The sequence below is a fragment of the Callospermophilus lateralis genome, chromosome 14 (genome assembly GCF_048772815.1).
Source record: "Callospermophilus lateralis isolate mCalLat2 chromosome 14, mCalLat2.hap1, whole genome shotgun sequence".
Classification (NCBI taxonomy): domain Eukaryota; kingdom Metazoa; phylum Chordata; class Mammalia; order Rodentia; family Sciuridae; genus Callospermophilus; species Callospermophilus lateralis.
The window spans coordinates 24,274,586-24,293,981 of NC_135318.1; the positions used below are offsets into that span (position 1 = coordinate 24,274,586).

The following is a 19,396-nucleotide window of genomic DNA, read 5'->3' on the forward strand; positions in this document are numbered from 1 at the left end:
TCTAATTTAAATGCCACAGTAAAAAAATAAGAAATTTCTTAACATTTTTTTCATTATACCAAAATAAATTAATGACTATGTCTGTTAGGCAAAGTGGTAGGCACTGTGGTATACAGAGGAGAGGAAAACAGATATTGTCCCTATTATCACTGTGCTTATGGTCTAATTAGTACATCACAGGAGGATCTTTAGTAGGAATAAAATAATGATCTGTAAAGTATATTATAAAAGATTCATATACTGAAATAAACGCCTTCCAAAGTTATTTCCAAATCTAAAATATAATGATTAATTATAGTACTGTACCACAAAAGAATATAATTATTATTCTAAGATATAGAAATGTCTAAAGAATACTAGGCAAACCAAGATACACACACAACAAACCACATTTACAGGTTTGGTTTTTTTTTAACCTTTCTACCTAAAAAAAAACAACCACATCAATTTATATGTTTAGCCTTCATAGGCAAACTACTTAAAATCAACGTCAATCCACATTAAGAAAATGCAACCTCAAATTTTATTTCATCTCAAATAACAAAATGTTAATGTCCTTACTCTAATAATTATCATACCCTAGTTAAGATAATTCCAAAGAAATTAACATCTATGATTTCTCTAGGATTTCTTATATTAATCAATATACCTTTCCATGGCTTTAGCTGTATAAGGCAAATGCATTTCAATACTGTGTTCATCTTCATCTGTCTGTAGAGTCATGCGTTCAAACATTCCTGTCTTCCATAGCTCTCCGTAAACTAGATTTCAAAATATATTAAAACAAATATATTAATGTATGTCTGTATCCTGTGAGATTCCAACCACTCACACAAAGCTACATGCTTTGGCAAGAGGCAAAAGCACCACATAGTACTCTCCATTTTTGGTTTGAGAGGCAGGGCAGGAGAGAGAAAGAGAGAGAGAACAACTAATGCTCATGTGCTAGCTAAAATAATAATACACGAAAAACTTATCATATTTATATGTCATGGTCATGTAAAAAATAATAATTTAAAACTTTTATCAGTTCATCATTTCTAATATCACCTGGATCTAGACTATTCATTGATTTTAATCAGGACATATTAGCAAGAACAGTTAAATACAATTCCTACTGTAATAGACAAAAATCACTGATCTATTTACAATTAAGGTTAACAATATAGTTTTTGAGTTTTGCTTTGTTTTTTTAATAAAATACATGGTATTGTTAGTTTACATTCCAGGTTTCCCTCATTCTACAATCAGAAAATTCCTACTAGGAATGCTATTTTTCTCAAAATTCAAAATTAAGCTTGTGGCAGAGATCAAAAGACAAATTCGTCACAGCACCATGCTAACTTAAAATGACCTAGTAATTCAGACCTAGTAATTCCCATGAATTGTGCTTAAAACTGGATACTACAGAACAAGAAAAAGATAAAATTTTGATGATATAATAATATTTTAGGGCTGGGGTTGTGGCTCAGCGCTTGCCTAGCATGCACAAGGCCCTGGGTTCATTCCTCAACAAGACATAAAAATAAATAAACAAAATAAAGGTATTGTACCTAACCAAAAATAAATAAATTTAAAAAAAAAAAGAATATTCTAACTAGATCCTTAAATGGGTTATCAAAGAAATAAAGAAATGGTGTTATGATCTCTATTCTACAAAATTAGATCTAATGAAAACATCCATTTCTTCACTGGTAGAATTCACTAAACCATACTTTTCCAAGTGCCCCAATAAGCTTTTACAAGTAAAGTGTGGGACTGGGGATATAGCTCAGTTGGTAAAGCACAAGGTCCTGCGTTCAATTCCCAGCACCACAAAAAAAGAAAAAGTAAAGTGTGTTTCCTAGAACCATCTCAAGAAGCAAAGTTAGTAACTCTTCAGCCTCATTAATAAGATGCATCCCAGCGACAAGCTGCTAACACTTTGATACTCTAAACCTCAGATCATGGAAAAAATGAACAATGCAAAAAAATTCAATTTAATCAAATTTTAAAACCTCAAATTATGAAAACTGAAACCTAAAAAAATGAAAATGAGCTAATCATCTCTTTTGTGCCTGGAATCTTTCATTCTACAGAAGGAATTGTTACAAAATTTATTGAATCAACAACAGCATCCATAAAAATCTTACAATATAATTTAACAAACTGAAGGATACACCCCAAGTTCATGAAGATGATTACTTGGGGAAGGTAAATTGAGTTCAGAAAGAAGGATAACTGTGGGTAAAGTAGAAGATGAGTACATCAGTATTTTTTATATTGTTCTCTACACAGTTCTGTATATTTTAAATCATTCTTCCTCACAACCCCAAAAAGCCTTTGTAAATAAGATTTTACTTTACACATCTATTGTATAATGAATTAAATAAAAATGTGAATTCTGAAACCCAATGGGGAAAAAACTAAACCAAAATAATACATTTAAAAACAAAATATATTAAGATTTCTATAGCACCTTTTAGATTTTCATAACTATAGGCTCTCCCTGCCTCATTAAAATCATTAGAGAAGACATAAAATATATTAACACCATTAGCTATTTGAGAGAAAAGTGATCTACACAAATGTAGACCAATGTGCCCAGAATCTTTTATTAAGTTGAATGTACATTAACTTCTTGTCTCAAGGTACAATGAGCACATGATACTTCCCTGAATATAAATGTAGCCACTGCAGTATTGAGATGAGTGGATCTGAGAGATTTTTGTTTTTAGCAGGAAAACACTAGTTGTCTTTTAGGGATTTTTTTTTTTCTGTGTTTTTGTTTTATACAGATTAGTTAGCAACAAATTTTATTTTTAAAGTTCAGCTATTATGATATTCATGTTTGTGTTTTTCAATTAAAATTTCCATTAAAAGATCTTTAATAATTTAAAAGCTATAAGATTTCTTTATACTTACTCTTTTGGTCAATACGAAGGTCATATAGAGGTGTCCTATATATATCCACACTGGAAAGTGCACATCGAGAGAGGGGCACATGATGAGAAGGCCCAAGGATGAAAATTCTCCGGCTAGGAGATATGCAACAAAGAACATAGAACAATTGTACTTCTATACAAACCTTACCTAATACATTATTACCTAAGGGGGAAAAAAATAAGTAATTCTAAATAATTACTTTTTTCCCTTTTTGACTATTTTCATTGCCAACTATTAATGTAAAAAGCTAAACTATGTAATTCACATGTTGAAGTCCCAACTCCCAGTACTGACTACAACTGGATTTGGAAAAAGATCTTTAAAGAGCTAATTAAAAATGAGGGCATGAGGATAGGAGCCTAATCAATATGACTGCTATCCCTACATAACGAGAGGAGAGACTAACATTAGAGTCCTATCTGAAGAGGCACCAACACACAGCCAACTACAGACCAAAGAGAAAAAAGACTCAGAGAAAACAACCCTACCAGCAGCTTGATATTGAACTTCCAACTTCCAGAATTGTTTAAAAAAATTAAGTAATAAATTTCTGTTGTTCAAGTTACATGAGCTCTAGGAAACTAATACTTCTCAGTTATTAATTTCAATTCCTTGTCCCTTTTTTTATGTTAGAAGGCTTTTAAAAGATCATGTTCAATACTTGGAAAAACTAAATATCAATCTTTACAGTAAAACAACCTATTTTGCATAAAATCATCTCGGTATTTTAACAGCTAGAAGATTTCCAATAGCTATATTTTATTAACTGAATTTTAAACATTTCAATTATCAAAAGTCTCAAAAGTCTAACACTTCCTAAGATCTACCAAAATTTTAATTAAAATGATATAAAATTCTAAAATGATATAAAATTCTAACCCATAAAAAACAACATTAACAATGAGGCATTATGGTAAACTATTTCTACATTTCTTTCTTGGCAAAGAAAAAAAGGCATCTTGTTGAGAATTCCATGTAATAAGCTTTCTCTATTCTCATTTAAGTAGAAGTCCTTCTCAAAAACAAAGAAACTTAGTTATGGTGTTATTTGCACTACAATCCTATCTAAAGAAAAGCAAAGGCTAAGCTATAGCTTAAATCTTTATAATCCCTTTACCTGACACCAAGAATAAAATTAACTTCCTCTCATTTTATCTCAAACATCCAAACCAGCCCTCCAGTCTAAAGTCCAAAACTATCCATTTTCTCTGTTCTCTAAGATTCATATAAACCAATCTTCCTCCGTTACACACAGACAAAAACCAAATTAGACTCAAAACAGTAAAACTATGAGAAGTAAGCATTAGATGAGAGCCTATATACCTAGAAAATTAAGTACTACTCATTGCTTAACAGAAAAAAACTAAGAAATGTGTCTTAGTCTTATGACCATGAATGTTTTGTTTTAACACTGTATTTATTTTGATAAAATTGAATTACTAAGCTAAAGAATATTAACCCATTGTTTGCTATATGTTATTTCATATCCTGGGAAGGGAAGGAGAAAATAAGAAAGTTGTGGGCAGGTAATTCTCAGTTTGGAGTCCCCAAACCTCAAGAGGTCATATAGCAAACATAAAGATTTCATGCTCAAGCCATTTGTGATCAGAGACTATGTCTCTCCCTTCTGTCTATTATTAGCATAGTAATCCTTACTTCTTGTCACCACCTCTATCATCAAACCAATAAACACTTCAGGGGAAAAAAGTCAAGATTCCTAAATGAACAAAATCAAGAGATACCATTCTGTTCTCATATGTTAACAACACACAAATGGTATGAATTTTTTAAAATTAAAACCTAGGGCTGGGGAGGTGGCTCAAGCGGTAGTGTGCTCGCCTGGCATGCGCGCGGTCCTCAGCACCACATACAAATAAAATAAAGATGTTGTGTCCGCCAAAAACTGGAAAATAAATATTAAAAAAAATCTCTCTCTCTCTCTCTCTCTCTCTCTCTCTCTCTCTCTCTCTCTCTCTCTCTCTTAAAAAAAAAAAAAAAGTTAAAACCTAATGTGGATCATATATAATGGTAACTCAGGAATGTTTAGTTCACTTGATTAATGCCAAGTATTACATGAACCAAAAATCAATAAGGTAGGGCCAGGCTCAGAGGCGCACACCCACTGTATTCTCAGCTACTCAGGGAAGCTGAAAAGTGGGAGAAACACTTGAGCCCAGGAGTTCCATACCAGCCTGGGCAACATAGGGAAACCCGGGATGGGAGAAAAGAGAAGACTCAAGTATGAAAAGGGGCATATTTTTCTGACTGAGGAATGAATTTTATAATAAGACAAAAGAGATATAATATTTATATTCAGAACACTCCTAGAAAATCTAGGATACAGAGTTAAAATATGAAATGATATTTTTATTAAGTATTGATCTAAACTTAAAGCCATATAGATAAATTTCATAATTACAAAGGATCCTCAAGTACTGCTCCAGAAATACACACTGGAGGTATGCTGGAACCTAATCAGCTCCTCTGATAATGATTACTTGCCTTGCTTACCTTTCGGTCAAACCCAGTTCACACGAAGGCTAAAGAGACCCTACTAATCTGAATAAACCACTGTTTTACCAACAGATTGTTTGTAATTTGGTAGAAACTCACCCGAAAATCAACATAGGCAAGCTCTACTCTTGATATAATGAGGTAACAAGAAAAAAAAAAAAAAAAGGTTTAAGTCCCATCAATATAAAAGCCTTAAAAGTGACATATGCAAAAATAAAATTAGACTTCATGAAAAAAAAAAAAGCAAAAAAGGCAGATTAAGCCAGTAGTAATCTCACAACAGATCTCTTTGGTTAGCTAAATGGTAACAAAAGAAAATCAACAGTGTATATGAGCCAGGTATGGTGATGCACACCTGTAATCCTAGCAGCCTGGGAAGCTACAGACAGGACAATCACAAGTTCAAAACCAGCCTCAGCAATTTAGCGACATCCCAAACAACTTAGCAAGACCCTGTCTCAAAATAAAAAATTTAAAAAGAGCTGGAGATTTGGCTTAATGGTTAGCACTTCTGGGTTCAATCCCTGGTACCAAAAAAAAGAGTATACATTAAAGTTCATGCATTTATTTATTTATTTATTTATTTTTTGCTAAATTGCTAGATCCATAAACACAAACACGAAGGCCACAGGAAAATTTTGGAGAGAAACAAATGAGTAATACAGGCACTTGAAATATTACCATTTTCCTTCTTTTTAATTAAATGCAAGCTTTGTCTTTAAGGGAATAATAGCTTTTTCATATTAGCAAATCATGACTGTTACTATCCAGGGAAAAGAAACTTTTTAAATGAAATAATAGGGGAGGGGTATCACAGGCATTCTCCCAGAAATAAATGTAGTTCACATATGACAGCTCCAGAGAATTCATATATGGAGTGAGTTTCTATGATAAGTTAAGTGTGTGTGCATGATACAAGCTGAATGTCTGATCTCATGAATATTTTTTCAACTACTTAGTCCAACAATTAGAATATATGTAATTTTTTAAAATGTATTTCATAGGAAGTTGAGATATTTTAAAGAATAAAATGTCATATGGCCTCAAAAAAGATTCCTTTTTCTCTCCTTTTTTGCTGGTTTTCCTGCAAATGAATATGAATATGAATTAAAATCCAGTTTCTTCTCAAGTACATTCCAAATTCTGGGTTCTTAGAGTTTAAGTAATAGGAAAAGATTCTGCACTATCAATATGGAAAATAAATTCATTAAATGTTCCTCTTTTTAAAATTTTGCAGTACTGGGGATTAAGCTCAAAGAAACTTTACCACTAAGCCACAGCCCTTTTTATTTTTTATTTTGAGATGAAGTCTCACTAAGTTGCTCAGTCTGGCCTTTCACCTTCAATCCTCCTGCCTTGGCCTCCTGAGTCTCTGGGATTACAGGTATGGGACAACATGCTCAGCTAATGTTCCTTTTTCAAATTCCTTAAACAGCCAAAGTGGTCTTTTTGAAACAGAGATCATTTCATTTCCCTTATAGGATAAAAACTTAAAATCCTCAAAATGGGACTTAAAGTCTCGAATGAACTTGAACCTTCTTATATTACTCTTAGCACCTATGATTGTTAATGCTATAGTTCCTTGATGACACGTAACTTTGCCTACTGCAAAGTTTTTACAAGTCATCATTCCCTTTTCTTGGCTGGAGGGCTTAAAAATGAGTTCTGCAGAGATGTCTTCCCCAATACCTTTCCCACAATTTAAATCAAATCACTGACTTAAAGTCCATTATAGCAGTTTTCAAAGTGTGAACTGTGAATTATTGATATTCCCCAAGGATATCTGAAGTAGTAATACGCAAAACTAAAACAATTTTCATAATAATACAAGGAAGATATCTGCTTTTTCCATTGTGTTGGCATTTGCCCTTATGGTACAAAAATGAGAATGCATATTTTAAAAAATGAAGATAAAGCTGCATATGAGGAAGTTAGTCAGGATAATCAAATCGATGTATTAGAAGTCTTGTTTTTCACCTTTACTTCACATTAACTTTTAAAAATATTTTTTAGTTGTACATGGACACAATACCTTTATTTATTTATTTTTATGTGGTGCTGAGGATCAAAACCCAGGGCCTCACACATGCGAGTCAAGTGCTCTACCACTGAACCACAACCTCAGCCCCACTACCCATTAATTTTTTAAAGTCAGTTTCACCTAATTTCATTAAAAATCTTGAGCCTTAAAAACCCATTTTTAGGGCTGGGGTTGTGGCTCAGCAGTAGAGTGCTCGCCTCGCACGAGTGCGGCCCTGGGTTCGATCCTCAGCACCACATAAAAATAAATAAATAAAATAAAGGTATTGTGTCCATGTACACTAAAATATAAATTTAAAAAAATCTTAATACTCTGCATAATACAATGCATTCAATTTTTGGTGGGAAATGCATAAAACATTTCAGCTGCATATGTAATAAATCTCAGGGAAAACATCTGTGTGAAAATGACCTGTGAACTAAACTAGATTTTTTTTTTCCCAAAAAAATCTTTACTTAAAAAAACTTATTGTACAGTTGGGCATGGTGGTACATTCCTATAACCAAAAGAGTCCAACTATGACCATCAGTTATTAATTTTACACTTAGATCTGAGATTTTAATGATCCAGAATTCCATTATTATACGCTAATTACATTAATTTGACCACACCCCCTATCATCTTCTTTGTTCTTTGCTCTCTTCCCTCTATCCTCCTTCCTTTTCCTTCCATTCTAATTTTCCACCAATTTACTTAATTCATGCTTTCCATTTCTATCAACATAGACTCTATACTTCTCAACATGTTCCTAAGGCAAATCTGATAATGAGGAATCTCTCTAGCACAAGATATCAGCAATAAATCTGCCAAATACAGAAATGTTTGGGGAAAAGCTGTTATTTAAATTAACCTTAGTTATATCTGGCTTATAGTCCCAGATCAAATTACAGAATCCTCTAAAAATCTTCTCAATTTAATTTCTATTTGTTCTCATTCATGAATAAATTAGTTAAGATTGTATGTATTAAATATGTATCAAGTAATATTTGTTAAAGATATTCCTCAAAAACATAAATGAAGCAAGCAAGACTAAGCAAAAGTTCATGTGGAAATATTTACTAATAAAAATTTGTAAATTTATTTTCAACAAATTTAAGAAAAATGCAAAGCCCTTAGTTCAATTTGAATCATCTTTGTAAATTGTTATAGTTTTAAAATTGTTACTGAATGACTTATTTTTATTGACAGGAGAAGGTACTTGAAATATTTTAGAATCTGACAGTGAATTTCTAAGGTATTTGAAGTATAATAATTCTTGAGGATTCAACAAGGGCTTTTTTAAATTTTTTATTTAAATAAAAGAATGGCAGAGTACACCACATAAAAATTTAAAAGAGCAGTGTTTTTGAAAATTTGAACAAATTACTCGAAGGCAAAAGAGCATGCTATAGGTGATCACTGCAAACTCAAAAGCTGGTATGCATGTCGTCTTTCAGTGACTATGCTCTATCGTCTTCCAGTGTCTTAAAAATGTTTACCTCCAGATTTTCAAAGAAAAATAACCAAGCCTGCTCTATCTCTAATGTCACAGGCTTGCCTGAAGATCAACATTTGACAGAATTAAAATGATCATTTTTATCTGTTAACATACAGCTAGCTGGTACATCTCACATTACAGACTGGAACCTCATACTGGGCCATGGAGTAAGTTAACTACTTAAATAAAATACTAATTAAGGAATTTGAGTGCAATCTAGAGTAGAAACTTTTGGAAGCTCAAAAGCATCTTTTTTTTCTTAATATTTTTAAATTGTAGATGGACACAATACCTTTGTGTTATTTATTTTTATGTGATGCTGAGGATTCAACCCAAGCCTCACATGTGCTAGGCAAGCACTACTGAGCCACAAGCCCAGCCCCACAAGCTTCTTATTTTAAACAAATGTACTACTTAATCTCAACTTCCCAGAAACTATTTCTTTTATTTGTTCTTTTTAGATACACATGACAGCAGAGTATATTTTGACATATGATACATACATGGAGTATAACGTATTGTAATTAGGCCCAAAAAGTCTGGTAAAAAGCTAATTACAGCCAGAGACAGTAGTAAATACCTGTAATCCCAGCTATTTGAGAGGCTAAGGCAGCAGGATCACAAGTTCAAGGCCAGTCTAGGCATATTAGTGAGATTTGGTCTCAAAATAAAAAATAAAAAAGAAAGGGGAATGGTTGGAGATATGGCTCAATGGTAAAGTGATTGTCTAGCATGCATGAGGCCTGGGTTCAATCCCCAACAACCAAAAAAGGGAGTGGGGGTTGGGGTTGTGGTTGTGGCTCAGAGGTACAGCACTCACCTACCAAGAGTGAAGCACTGGGTTCGAGCCTCAGCACCACCTAAAAATAAAGATATTGTGTCTACCTATAACTAAAAATAAATAAATAAATATTTTTTAAAGGTGGGGGAAAGGGTCCTGGGAATGGTAAAGCACTCTTGGGTTCAATCCCTAGTATAGGGTGAGTAGGAACCTAATTTGAAAGCCCTTGTTGAATCATCAAGAGTTATTATACTTCAAATACCATAGAAATTCACTGTGAGATTCTAAAATATATCAAGTACCTTCTTCTATCAATAAAAAATGAGTCATTCAGTAACAATTTTAAAACTATAACAATTTACAAAGATGATTCAAATTGAACTAAGGGCTTTGCATTTTTCTTAAAAATGTTTACCTCCAGATTTTCAAAGAAAAATAACCAAAATATTAGCCACCATGCATGCCTGTATTCCTAGCAGCTCAGGAGGCTGAAGCAGGAGGATCGTGAATTCAAAGCCAGCTTCAGCAACTAAGCGAGACCCTATCTCTAAATAATATATTTTAAAAAGGCCTGGGAATGTGGCAGTGGTTAAGTGGCTCTGGGTTCAATTCCCAGTACCAAAAATAAGAGAGAGAAAGAGAGAGAGAGAGAGAAAAGAAAAGAACCAAAATACTTAATTTTCTAATAGTTTCATAATAAAACATTTTACCAACCAAAGACAAATGTTCAGAGAAAGAAAAAGAGTACTAAAGAGTATTAAAGATTTCCTAATCTATGTAAGATATAATAATATTCATAAAAAATCAAATTTCTAATTGAGAGGATAACAATAAGGAAGATGAAAAACAAATGGTTTCTAAGACACAACAATTATTATAAATTCCCAAAATTCACCCACTTAAAAAACTACATTACTTACGTAATAGATGGATCCACTTGTTTGTAAGCATGAGCAGCACAAGATCCACAGTACGTATATCCTGCATGGCTACAAAATAAAATGATTGCTTAAATTTAATGATCAGGTTCATAATCAAGATATTCCGAAAAAAACTTTACAAAGAAATGTAATAACTAAACATAAAAGAATTAAGTGCATAGATTAAAGATCAATGTAGTTAACAATGCAACCTCTAGAAGATAATAGAACACATATCTGGTCTACACTGTATAGCAATTTTAAAGATTAAATATATTCTTTAAATTTTTTGGCCTAAAGGACAATTAAATTTATAGACATTCAAGGCTTACTTAAAATTGCTAATTTAACACTATTAACATATGAGTTTTTTATATTCCTCTACAGCAACATTGGCAGACTATTACAAAACAATGGTAAGACCCAAGGATAAATTAAACCAAAACAAATACCTGCAACTACCATAATTCTCTCTGTCTTTAACAATAAGGAATTGACTTGACCCTATATGTATTAGGTCTCTCATTTTCTTTCAATACTACTCTTCCCTTTGACCTGGTTTCAACATTTAACCAGTTCTCCTATCACCAACAGAATGACTTTTCCCTGACCTCATTTTTCTTTCTTGACTCATTCTGGGTATGTAAGTCTACAGTCACTTTCCTTAGTGCTTACTTCCTAGTATGCTGCCCGTGATGTATGTGTGTGTGTGTGTGTGTGTGTGTGTTTTCCACCTGGCTCTTCTCTCTGGTCTATCTCAAACCTCAAGGACATCTCTCTGGTCTATCTCAAACCTCAAGGACATCTCTCTGGTCTATCTCAGACCTCAAAGGACATCTCAGATTTTGGTCTATCTCAAACCTCAAGGACATCTCATCATTTCAACACTGCTTTGCTTTCTGTTACCACTCATTCCATCTACTATGGTTTAGATCTTGAGTATCCTCCAAAGGTTCATGCTTTAAGAGGCTTGGTTCCCAACTTGATGCTACTGTTAGGCAATAGAACCTTTGGAGGGTGGGACCTAGTAGGAGGTCTTCAAATCAATAGGGATATGCCCTCAAAAGGGCTCACGGAATCCTGGTCTCTTCTTTCTCTCTTTTGCTTCCCAGCCATGAAGTGAGCAGTTTTGGTCTGCTACATGTTCCCACAGTATAATTCCTCATCAAAGATCTAAAAGCAACAACACCAATTAATCATGAACTGAAATCTCTAAAACTGTGACCCAAAATGAACCTTTTCTTTTCTTAACTGATTATACCAGTTATTTGCTAGTGTTAACAGAAAATTGACTAACACACCAACCTCCATTTCATAAGCCACCTTACAGAAGTTAGGTCCTACTTGTCACTCTTAAATTTAAGGAACAACCTTAACTTTAACCTTAACTTTCTGGTATGAGTTTCTTTCAGTATTGCATCTTATTCCTTAACCATCCAGAAAGGCTTCTTAAAAACAGTGAATTCTTGAAGTATAGAAAGGATAAAAACAGTAGAAGGGTAAGAACATGAAGGAAGAGCATATAAGATGAAAGAAGAACATAAGCAAATGTCCACATGCATGATATAGATGAGAAAACACAAGACTGGCCCGAATAATGCTAAGCTGGAATCAAGCAGAGGAACATGGCCTTGATAAAACAAAATACTGGGGGGAAAAAAAAAATACTGTGCACTCTTGAGTAGAAAAGTGACAATGTGAAATTATTACTAGTCTACTATTGAAAAGCATTTGCACAGAAGAAAGATTAAAAGCAAGAGGTGTTTAAACACACACACACACACACACACAGACACAAAATCTCCCTTGGAAACTGTGGCAATGATATATATAGCAAAGGTACCAATGCCATGCCAGTGGGAAATGAGAAATGAATGCTCCATAGTTTAAAAAATAAAAGAAAAACATCTTAGTGACCAAGTATGGGGGAAGATGATGAAAAGAAGGAAGATTATGACAATAATAGCAATAATATTTACTAAATGCTATTAGTAAGGTACTAAGGTACTATTATTCAGGTACTTTTATGTACTTCAAAGTATTAAGTCATTTAAATCCTCATATCAATACTCATATGAGATAGAAATTATCATTTTTATCATTTACAGATAAAGAAATTAAAAGCAGGGAGATTAAGAAACTTACTGAAAAACACATGGTATATTTCCAAGCCAGGATTTAAGATCAAACAGTAGTGTTCTAGAACCCATGCTTTTCACTACCATAAGAGACCATTACATGTTTGAAGGAAAAGAGGAAGGGACCTATCGAGAAGGAAATGCAATAAGCCTGAAAACTGAAAGAAAATTAACAGAATCATATACGCTCTAAGACTGCAGAAAAGGACAAAAGTTTTAAAACACAATTAACTGTGTTAAATAATGTTTTATAATGGAAGTCAGATATCATAGTTTCAGTCCTTTCTGAAGTTGAAGGCTTAGAAGTCTTATGAAAGTAAAGAGAAAATAGTTGCAGGGAGAGAAGAAGCAACTTGAACTGGTCTTACGTGGACAGAAAAATACACGGCACAGTGCTATTTTAAAATCAATCATTGAGTCTGCCATCCCTCTTATGCTCCCACCATGAAGAACTCAACTACATGAAAGGAGGATCATAATCAAGAGATTTCTAATACTTTTTTTTTTAACGAGAGAAGAGAGAGAGAGAATTTTTTAATATTTATTTTTCAGTTTTCGGTGGACACAACATCTTTATTTATTTTTATGTGGTGCTAAGGATTGAACCCAGTGCCCCGTGCATGCCAGGCGAGTGCATTACCGCTTGAGCCACATCCCCTCCAATACTTTCTTTTTATCCTGGCCCAGATACATGGTAATGAAGAAAGCCAGAGTACTAACCATAGAATCTCACTACCACTACTTCCATACTAACCACAGAATCTTCAGTACTGCTACTACTTCTGCTACTTTCAGTACTACTACTTCAGTACTGCTACTAGTTCTGCTACCTATATATCTATGATAGATAGAATCTATCATTCTATATATATATGGAAACAAAATTTAACCAACAAAGATCACTTATAGTAAAGGACACTTTGCTAAAGAAATAGGTAAAGTTTTTTCTTTTATGCACTATAGCCAGAAGAACCATAAAAATCTGACCACTAAAGAATATTCAAATATGCATATAAAGTATGTCCTACTGAGTTTTTTAAAAACTTTTAAAGCCCTAATACAAAGTCCATATGTTGGTTCTTCCATGTCACTCTAGTTCCCTAACAACTTCTCCTGAAGGCAAATGTGAAATTACACTTTAATACCTATGATTTTTAACTATGCTAAATCATGCCTCTGAAAAACTGATCTACTTTTAATAAGGAGTGAGTCTGCTTCTCCCTTTATTCCTACACAGCAAAGCCTTTACAGCAGACAGGTCCAGTTCCTGACCTACGAGAATTTCCATTTTTCCAAAGAGCTACAGTTGAATGTAGAAGCAGTGCCATGAGGCCATTGTCCACTGTGAAGAGCAGGATGTACTCTGCTAAGTCACTTCATGCCATCTTGTAAAACAGTACTTTTGTCATAAGCTACACTATCTTAAGTTTAAGTGCTGAGATGGAATGACTATTAAAAAAAAAAAAAATCATCACCTTCCTAGCACAACCATAAGGTATAAACAGATAAATACATTAATCATGCTAATAAAAATGACCACCCATGAACTTATCAAATTAATCATAAGCACATGGATGCATGGGCATGTCATTTCTATCAGAAAAACCAGGCCTATGAGCTTACAGAACATGCCAGACCACCAAATAATGCAACCCCCTCAACTTTAGACCCATGAAAGTAGGGGCATGCCCAGACTAGACACAATAGCACCCTGACCCCATCACCTAGTCACTCATGACCATTCTTGCCCAGGAAAATCTCCACAATGACAAGCCTCCTAATCTCTGTCCTCAGGTTTTAGCAGAGTATGGTTTCTCCTGCCTATGATGATCATACAAGTCCTATTCCAAGATGACATCTCAAGTGGTTACTCCAAGTATCCACTATGAAACTGCCAAATGCCTACACCTTAACCTAGAATAAGTTCTTGTACTTTGACAGCACTGTGTCATGAATAAGTTCTTCCAATTGGTTGGCTGGTAGGTTCATTGTCTTATCTGACCACCTAAAGTGACTCCTTGCATTTTTATCTGCTTTCTGCCTTTGCCCTCAGTTCAGCCTTCTAAATTCATGTGGCTGCCTTAAATCTTTCTTAGCCTTCCTGCAACCTAATATATATATATATATATATATATATATATATATATATATATATATACACACACACACACACACACACACACACACACACACATAAATATATATGTGCAATTATAAGATTGTGTAAAGTCTAATGTGTGATTTGAGTAGTATAGATATTAGAAATTAAGACTGGAGCTAGGTGTGGTGGTGTACACCTGTAATCCCAGCAACTTGAGAGGCTGAAGCAGGACAGTCTCAGCAACTTAGTGAGACCTTGTCTCCAAAGAAAAAATTTTAAAAAGGACTGGATATGTAGCTCAGTAGTAAAGCACCCCTCAAATTCAAGCAAGAACCTGTGATTGCCTGGCCTATGATTACCAACTAACCCACAAATATTCAGTGAATTGCCACGAATGAAAATGATATAACCTGTAAATGTATTGTTATTCAACAAATTCTGACATTGTGGAAAGACACAAATGTGTTGTTCTATGTTAATGACACAGCACGTTCATGACATCCATGATCATTCACTGGTTTAGTGATGGTTTCCCAAACAGCAATCTAGACATGTACAGATCATTTAAAATCCTTCCTCAGGAAAACTACCAAATACTACATGACATAGACTTTAACTTGTTTGCTCTTAGTCATTTAAGTTCCTAAGTGAATAACATAAACTGATAATACCAAAACTCTCCCACACATTCTATGTATACCTTTTATCAAAAAGCGTATAAGAGGTTAGGGATATAGATCAGTAGAAAATTTGTCTAGCTTATATGAAAACCTAGGATTATTCCCCAGCACTATAAAAGAAACAGGAGAAAAAAAAAAAAAGAAGAGGAGGAGGAAGACACAGGATAGCAAATAATAAAGAACAATTTAATTAGAATCCAACAAATTCAGGTTCTCGTAGTCTTAGTTCTACTTAATAGAAACAAAAATGCAATAACAAAAATTAGGCTATGAAATGAGAATATTAGAACAGATGAAATGAAAAGATCTCAAAACTGTAAGATCCACTGTAGCTAAGGTATAATTTTAAAATCTAGAAACTAAAATTATGAAACTTCTCTGAATAGATGAGATCACCTTGATTAACATAGAGCCCTAAACAGTTTGCAGAAGTAGCAGTTTCCATATTCTCTCTTTCAATTTTATTTTGATTCTTTTATTATTTTTCTTTCATAAGCACTCCAATGGCCCTCAAGATTTCTGCTTGAACAAAAAATATTAGAAGTAATAGCATCCTCAAAAATGTCCTATGTTATGGGGCTCAGCAGTAGAGCACTCACCTAGCATGTGCGAGGCACTGAGTTTGATCCTTAGCAACACATAAAAATAAATAAAATAAAGGTATTGTGTCCAACTAAAAAAAAAAATTGTTTAAATGTCCAAGTTAGATAGTCATTATTCAGAATATTTTATTTTTACAACATAGAATCTCACAAACATTAAGTAAACAATAATATGGCCTAAAAAATGTTATTAAAGTTATTAAGTAAAAAAAGTAACAATAATATTGCATATCTAGATTTTTTTAACTATAAGAATATAGGATTTGAGATACTGACATGAATATCATAATACCTGGTATAAGCAAAGATTAGAGATGTGTATCCCCAGTAAGTAACTTGTGCCACTGTACCCAACTGCCAGTAACTTAATAAGCTATGAAGAAGGGCTGCTGCCAGGGTATGATGGGACTCCTAGGATCCCTAGGATTCACACTATTTGGGAGCATTGTAGAGAATACCCCATTGTGTACCTGCAATCTTAAAATATATAATTTATGAAGGTTCACTGACTCAAGATGTTTGGTGGTAGAATACTACAGGTATGCTTCACTATATTTAAACTAGTCTTCTATATAAATATCTTTAAGCTTTTACATTAACTAGTATTTATATTAAAATTAATATAGAGAGAGAGGCACAGTTGTGCACACTTATAGTCCTAGCTACTCAGGAGGCTGAGACAGTGCATCACTTGAGCCCAGGAATTCAAGATCAGCTTGGGCAACATAGCAAGACCCTGTTTAAACAAGAATAGGTCAAAAAAAAAAAAAAAAAAAAAAATTCAATAATGAAAACTACACAATAAAAAAGTATTCTCCCCCTACCATGGCACCCCAATACTACTCCCATGAGGTTAACTTCTAACAATATGGTATGAGGAGGACTTCGCTATTCATATTTATGTTTTATGTAAAAAATAATTTCATCATGTTAATAATACTAATTACCTGACTATATTTCTGTATTTTTATTTTCAGTAAGTGTTTTAGGCAACACATACCTACACAGCTCCCTTCTAAGTATTCTCATATATTCCTACATAGTGCAAGCAAAGAGATTGGCATTAAGGTTTCTGATCATCATGAAAGAAAGGTTTTAGAAACCCCTAATTGTTAAGATCATTTCAATATACATCCCTGGAGTAAGTATTATTTACTATATCTCAAAATAAGTAAGGCAGTTCTAAATTCAACCATAATTTTTCTTTTTTTTTTTTTTTTTTTTTTTAGAGAGAGAGGGAGAGAATTTTTTTTAATATTTATTTTTCAGTTTTCGGCGGACACAACATCTTTGTTTGTAAGTGGTGCTGAGGATCGAATCTGGGCTGCACACATGCCAGGCGAGCGCACTACCACTTGAGCCACATCCCCAGCAACTAGGATAATTTTTTGATCAAATTAATTTCTTTTAAATCCTCCAAATATGGCTACCTATATGTCATAGAGATTAGAAATCATTAAGATATATCAGCAGTCAGTTTATGGGTCAATATTTATTCTTTAATGTCAGTTATTCTATTTAATCTACACCAATACAGCACTAAGCAGTATGTTTAAGCACTTTTTAAAAATGTGTTATTTTCACACAGCCTAATTGGTTACAACTAGACTTTGAGGGGGTTTTGTTTGTTTGCTTGTTTTCCTTAAGGATCCCGTGATACAATTTTTGCCTGAAAAGGTAAAAGATCTAAGAAAGGATGGCCCTGGAGTGCTAGAATTTATCAAGTTTAAAGTATACTTTGGATAAACTTGATTTAAAATGAAAGCAGAACCTCCAAAATAAGCTTTCTATTCACTTTATGGGCATATTCTTATAAAGACCTATTCAAGCTACATAACAATAAAATATTTATTGTAGCGTTTCTACTTCCATAAAAGGGGGTAACTCTGGAAAATAAAATAATTACTTTGGGAAATCTTAAGGAAATAAAACATTGGCCATATTTAAAGTTTTCATAAATTGACAAACTATAAACTGCCTACTCAGCACTACTTGAAAAAAAAAAGTTGCCTATACATTGCACAAACCAAACTACTAAGTCACTGTATCATAGAAACTTATACACCAAAGTGGAAAAAAAAAAAAAACTTTGAATATTCATTTCACAAATCAATATATTTGTAACTTAGGCTAAAAAAACTTCATTTCCCAGGTCACTGCCAATGATTTCAATTTAAAATTAATTACAAAAAAGAAACAAGTCTAGCTGTTTTTCATGAATAACCTCAACTTAATTATGTATTGATTCAACTCAGTTCCCACATTTAGACCAAGCTTTAACTAGAAAGGTAGCATTCCATAACAGTCAAATATCAGCAAAGTAATGGCATAAGAACAGAATCTACTTCATGAGTTTCTACAATGAAATAAACATTAGCTGGGTGTAGTGGCACACAACTATAATCCCGGCTACTTGGGAGGCTAAAGCAGGAGGATTGCAAGTTCAAGGCCAACATGGGCAATTTGGCTAGGCCCTGTCTCAAAATAAAAATTTTAAAAGGGAGAATCTGCTGATAGAGCACTTGCCTGATATGTTCAAGGCCCTGAGTTTAATCCCCAGTACTCTCAGAGAGAGAGAGAGAGAGAAAGCATTATTAATCTATCATTTCTCATTTAATCAAGGACCCCGTTTATGCCAACTTCCCCTCATATCCTTGCATCACTTTTTCTTTCTCTATTGAATCATTCATTAACATTACGAACACTTTAAAATCTCCCAGCTGAGCCCACAAAAATCTCCCAACTGAGTTCTAGCATAGTGGTGCACACCGGCAATCTCAGGGACTTGGAAAGCTGAAGCAGGAGGAGCTCAAATCTGAGACCAGCATCAACAACTTAGTGAGACCCTGTTTCAGAATAAAAAAGAGTTAGGGATGTGGCTTATTGGTAGAATGCCCCCTGGGTTCAGTCTCCAATAATTCTCCTTGATACATTCTCAAAGAGTTATTCTCCTATTTCCAATTTACAGCAAAATTCACCCTTCATCTCTCATTCTTTCCTGAACCCACTCCAACAAGCTTTCATTCTTACCACTCTCAAGAATTGTTCAAGGTCACCAGTAATCTCCACATGGTCAAATTCATTTATCAATTCTCATCAGTCCTCATTGTACTTGACCTACTATAGGCAGCATTTAAAAGACTTGACCTCGGGCTGGGGATGTGGCTCAAGTAGTAGCACGCTCGCCTGGCATGTGCGGGGCACTGGGTTCGATCCT

At 33.8% G+C, this 19,396-nt stretch overlaps 1 protein-coding gene across 1 annotated transcript in view; it reads right to left on the reverse strand.

Moving 5' to 3' along the window:
* Memo1 (mediator of cell motility 1) overlaps positions 1–19,396 on the reverse strand; it is a 113,764-nt gene that overhangs the window by 36,209 nt on the left and 58,159 nt on the right. The window contains exons 3-5 of the mRNA XM_076833507.1: positions 10,659–10,727; positions 2,905–3,017; positions 650–761 (exon numbers count right to left, since the gene is read on the reverse strand). Of these exons, the coding sequence (XP_076689622.1) occupies positions 650–761; positions 2,905–3,017; positions 10,659–10,727 (294 nt within the window). The remainder of the gene's footprint in view (positions 1–649; positions 762–2,904; positions 3,018–10,658; positions 10,728–19,396) is intronic.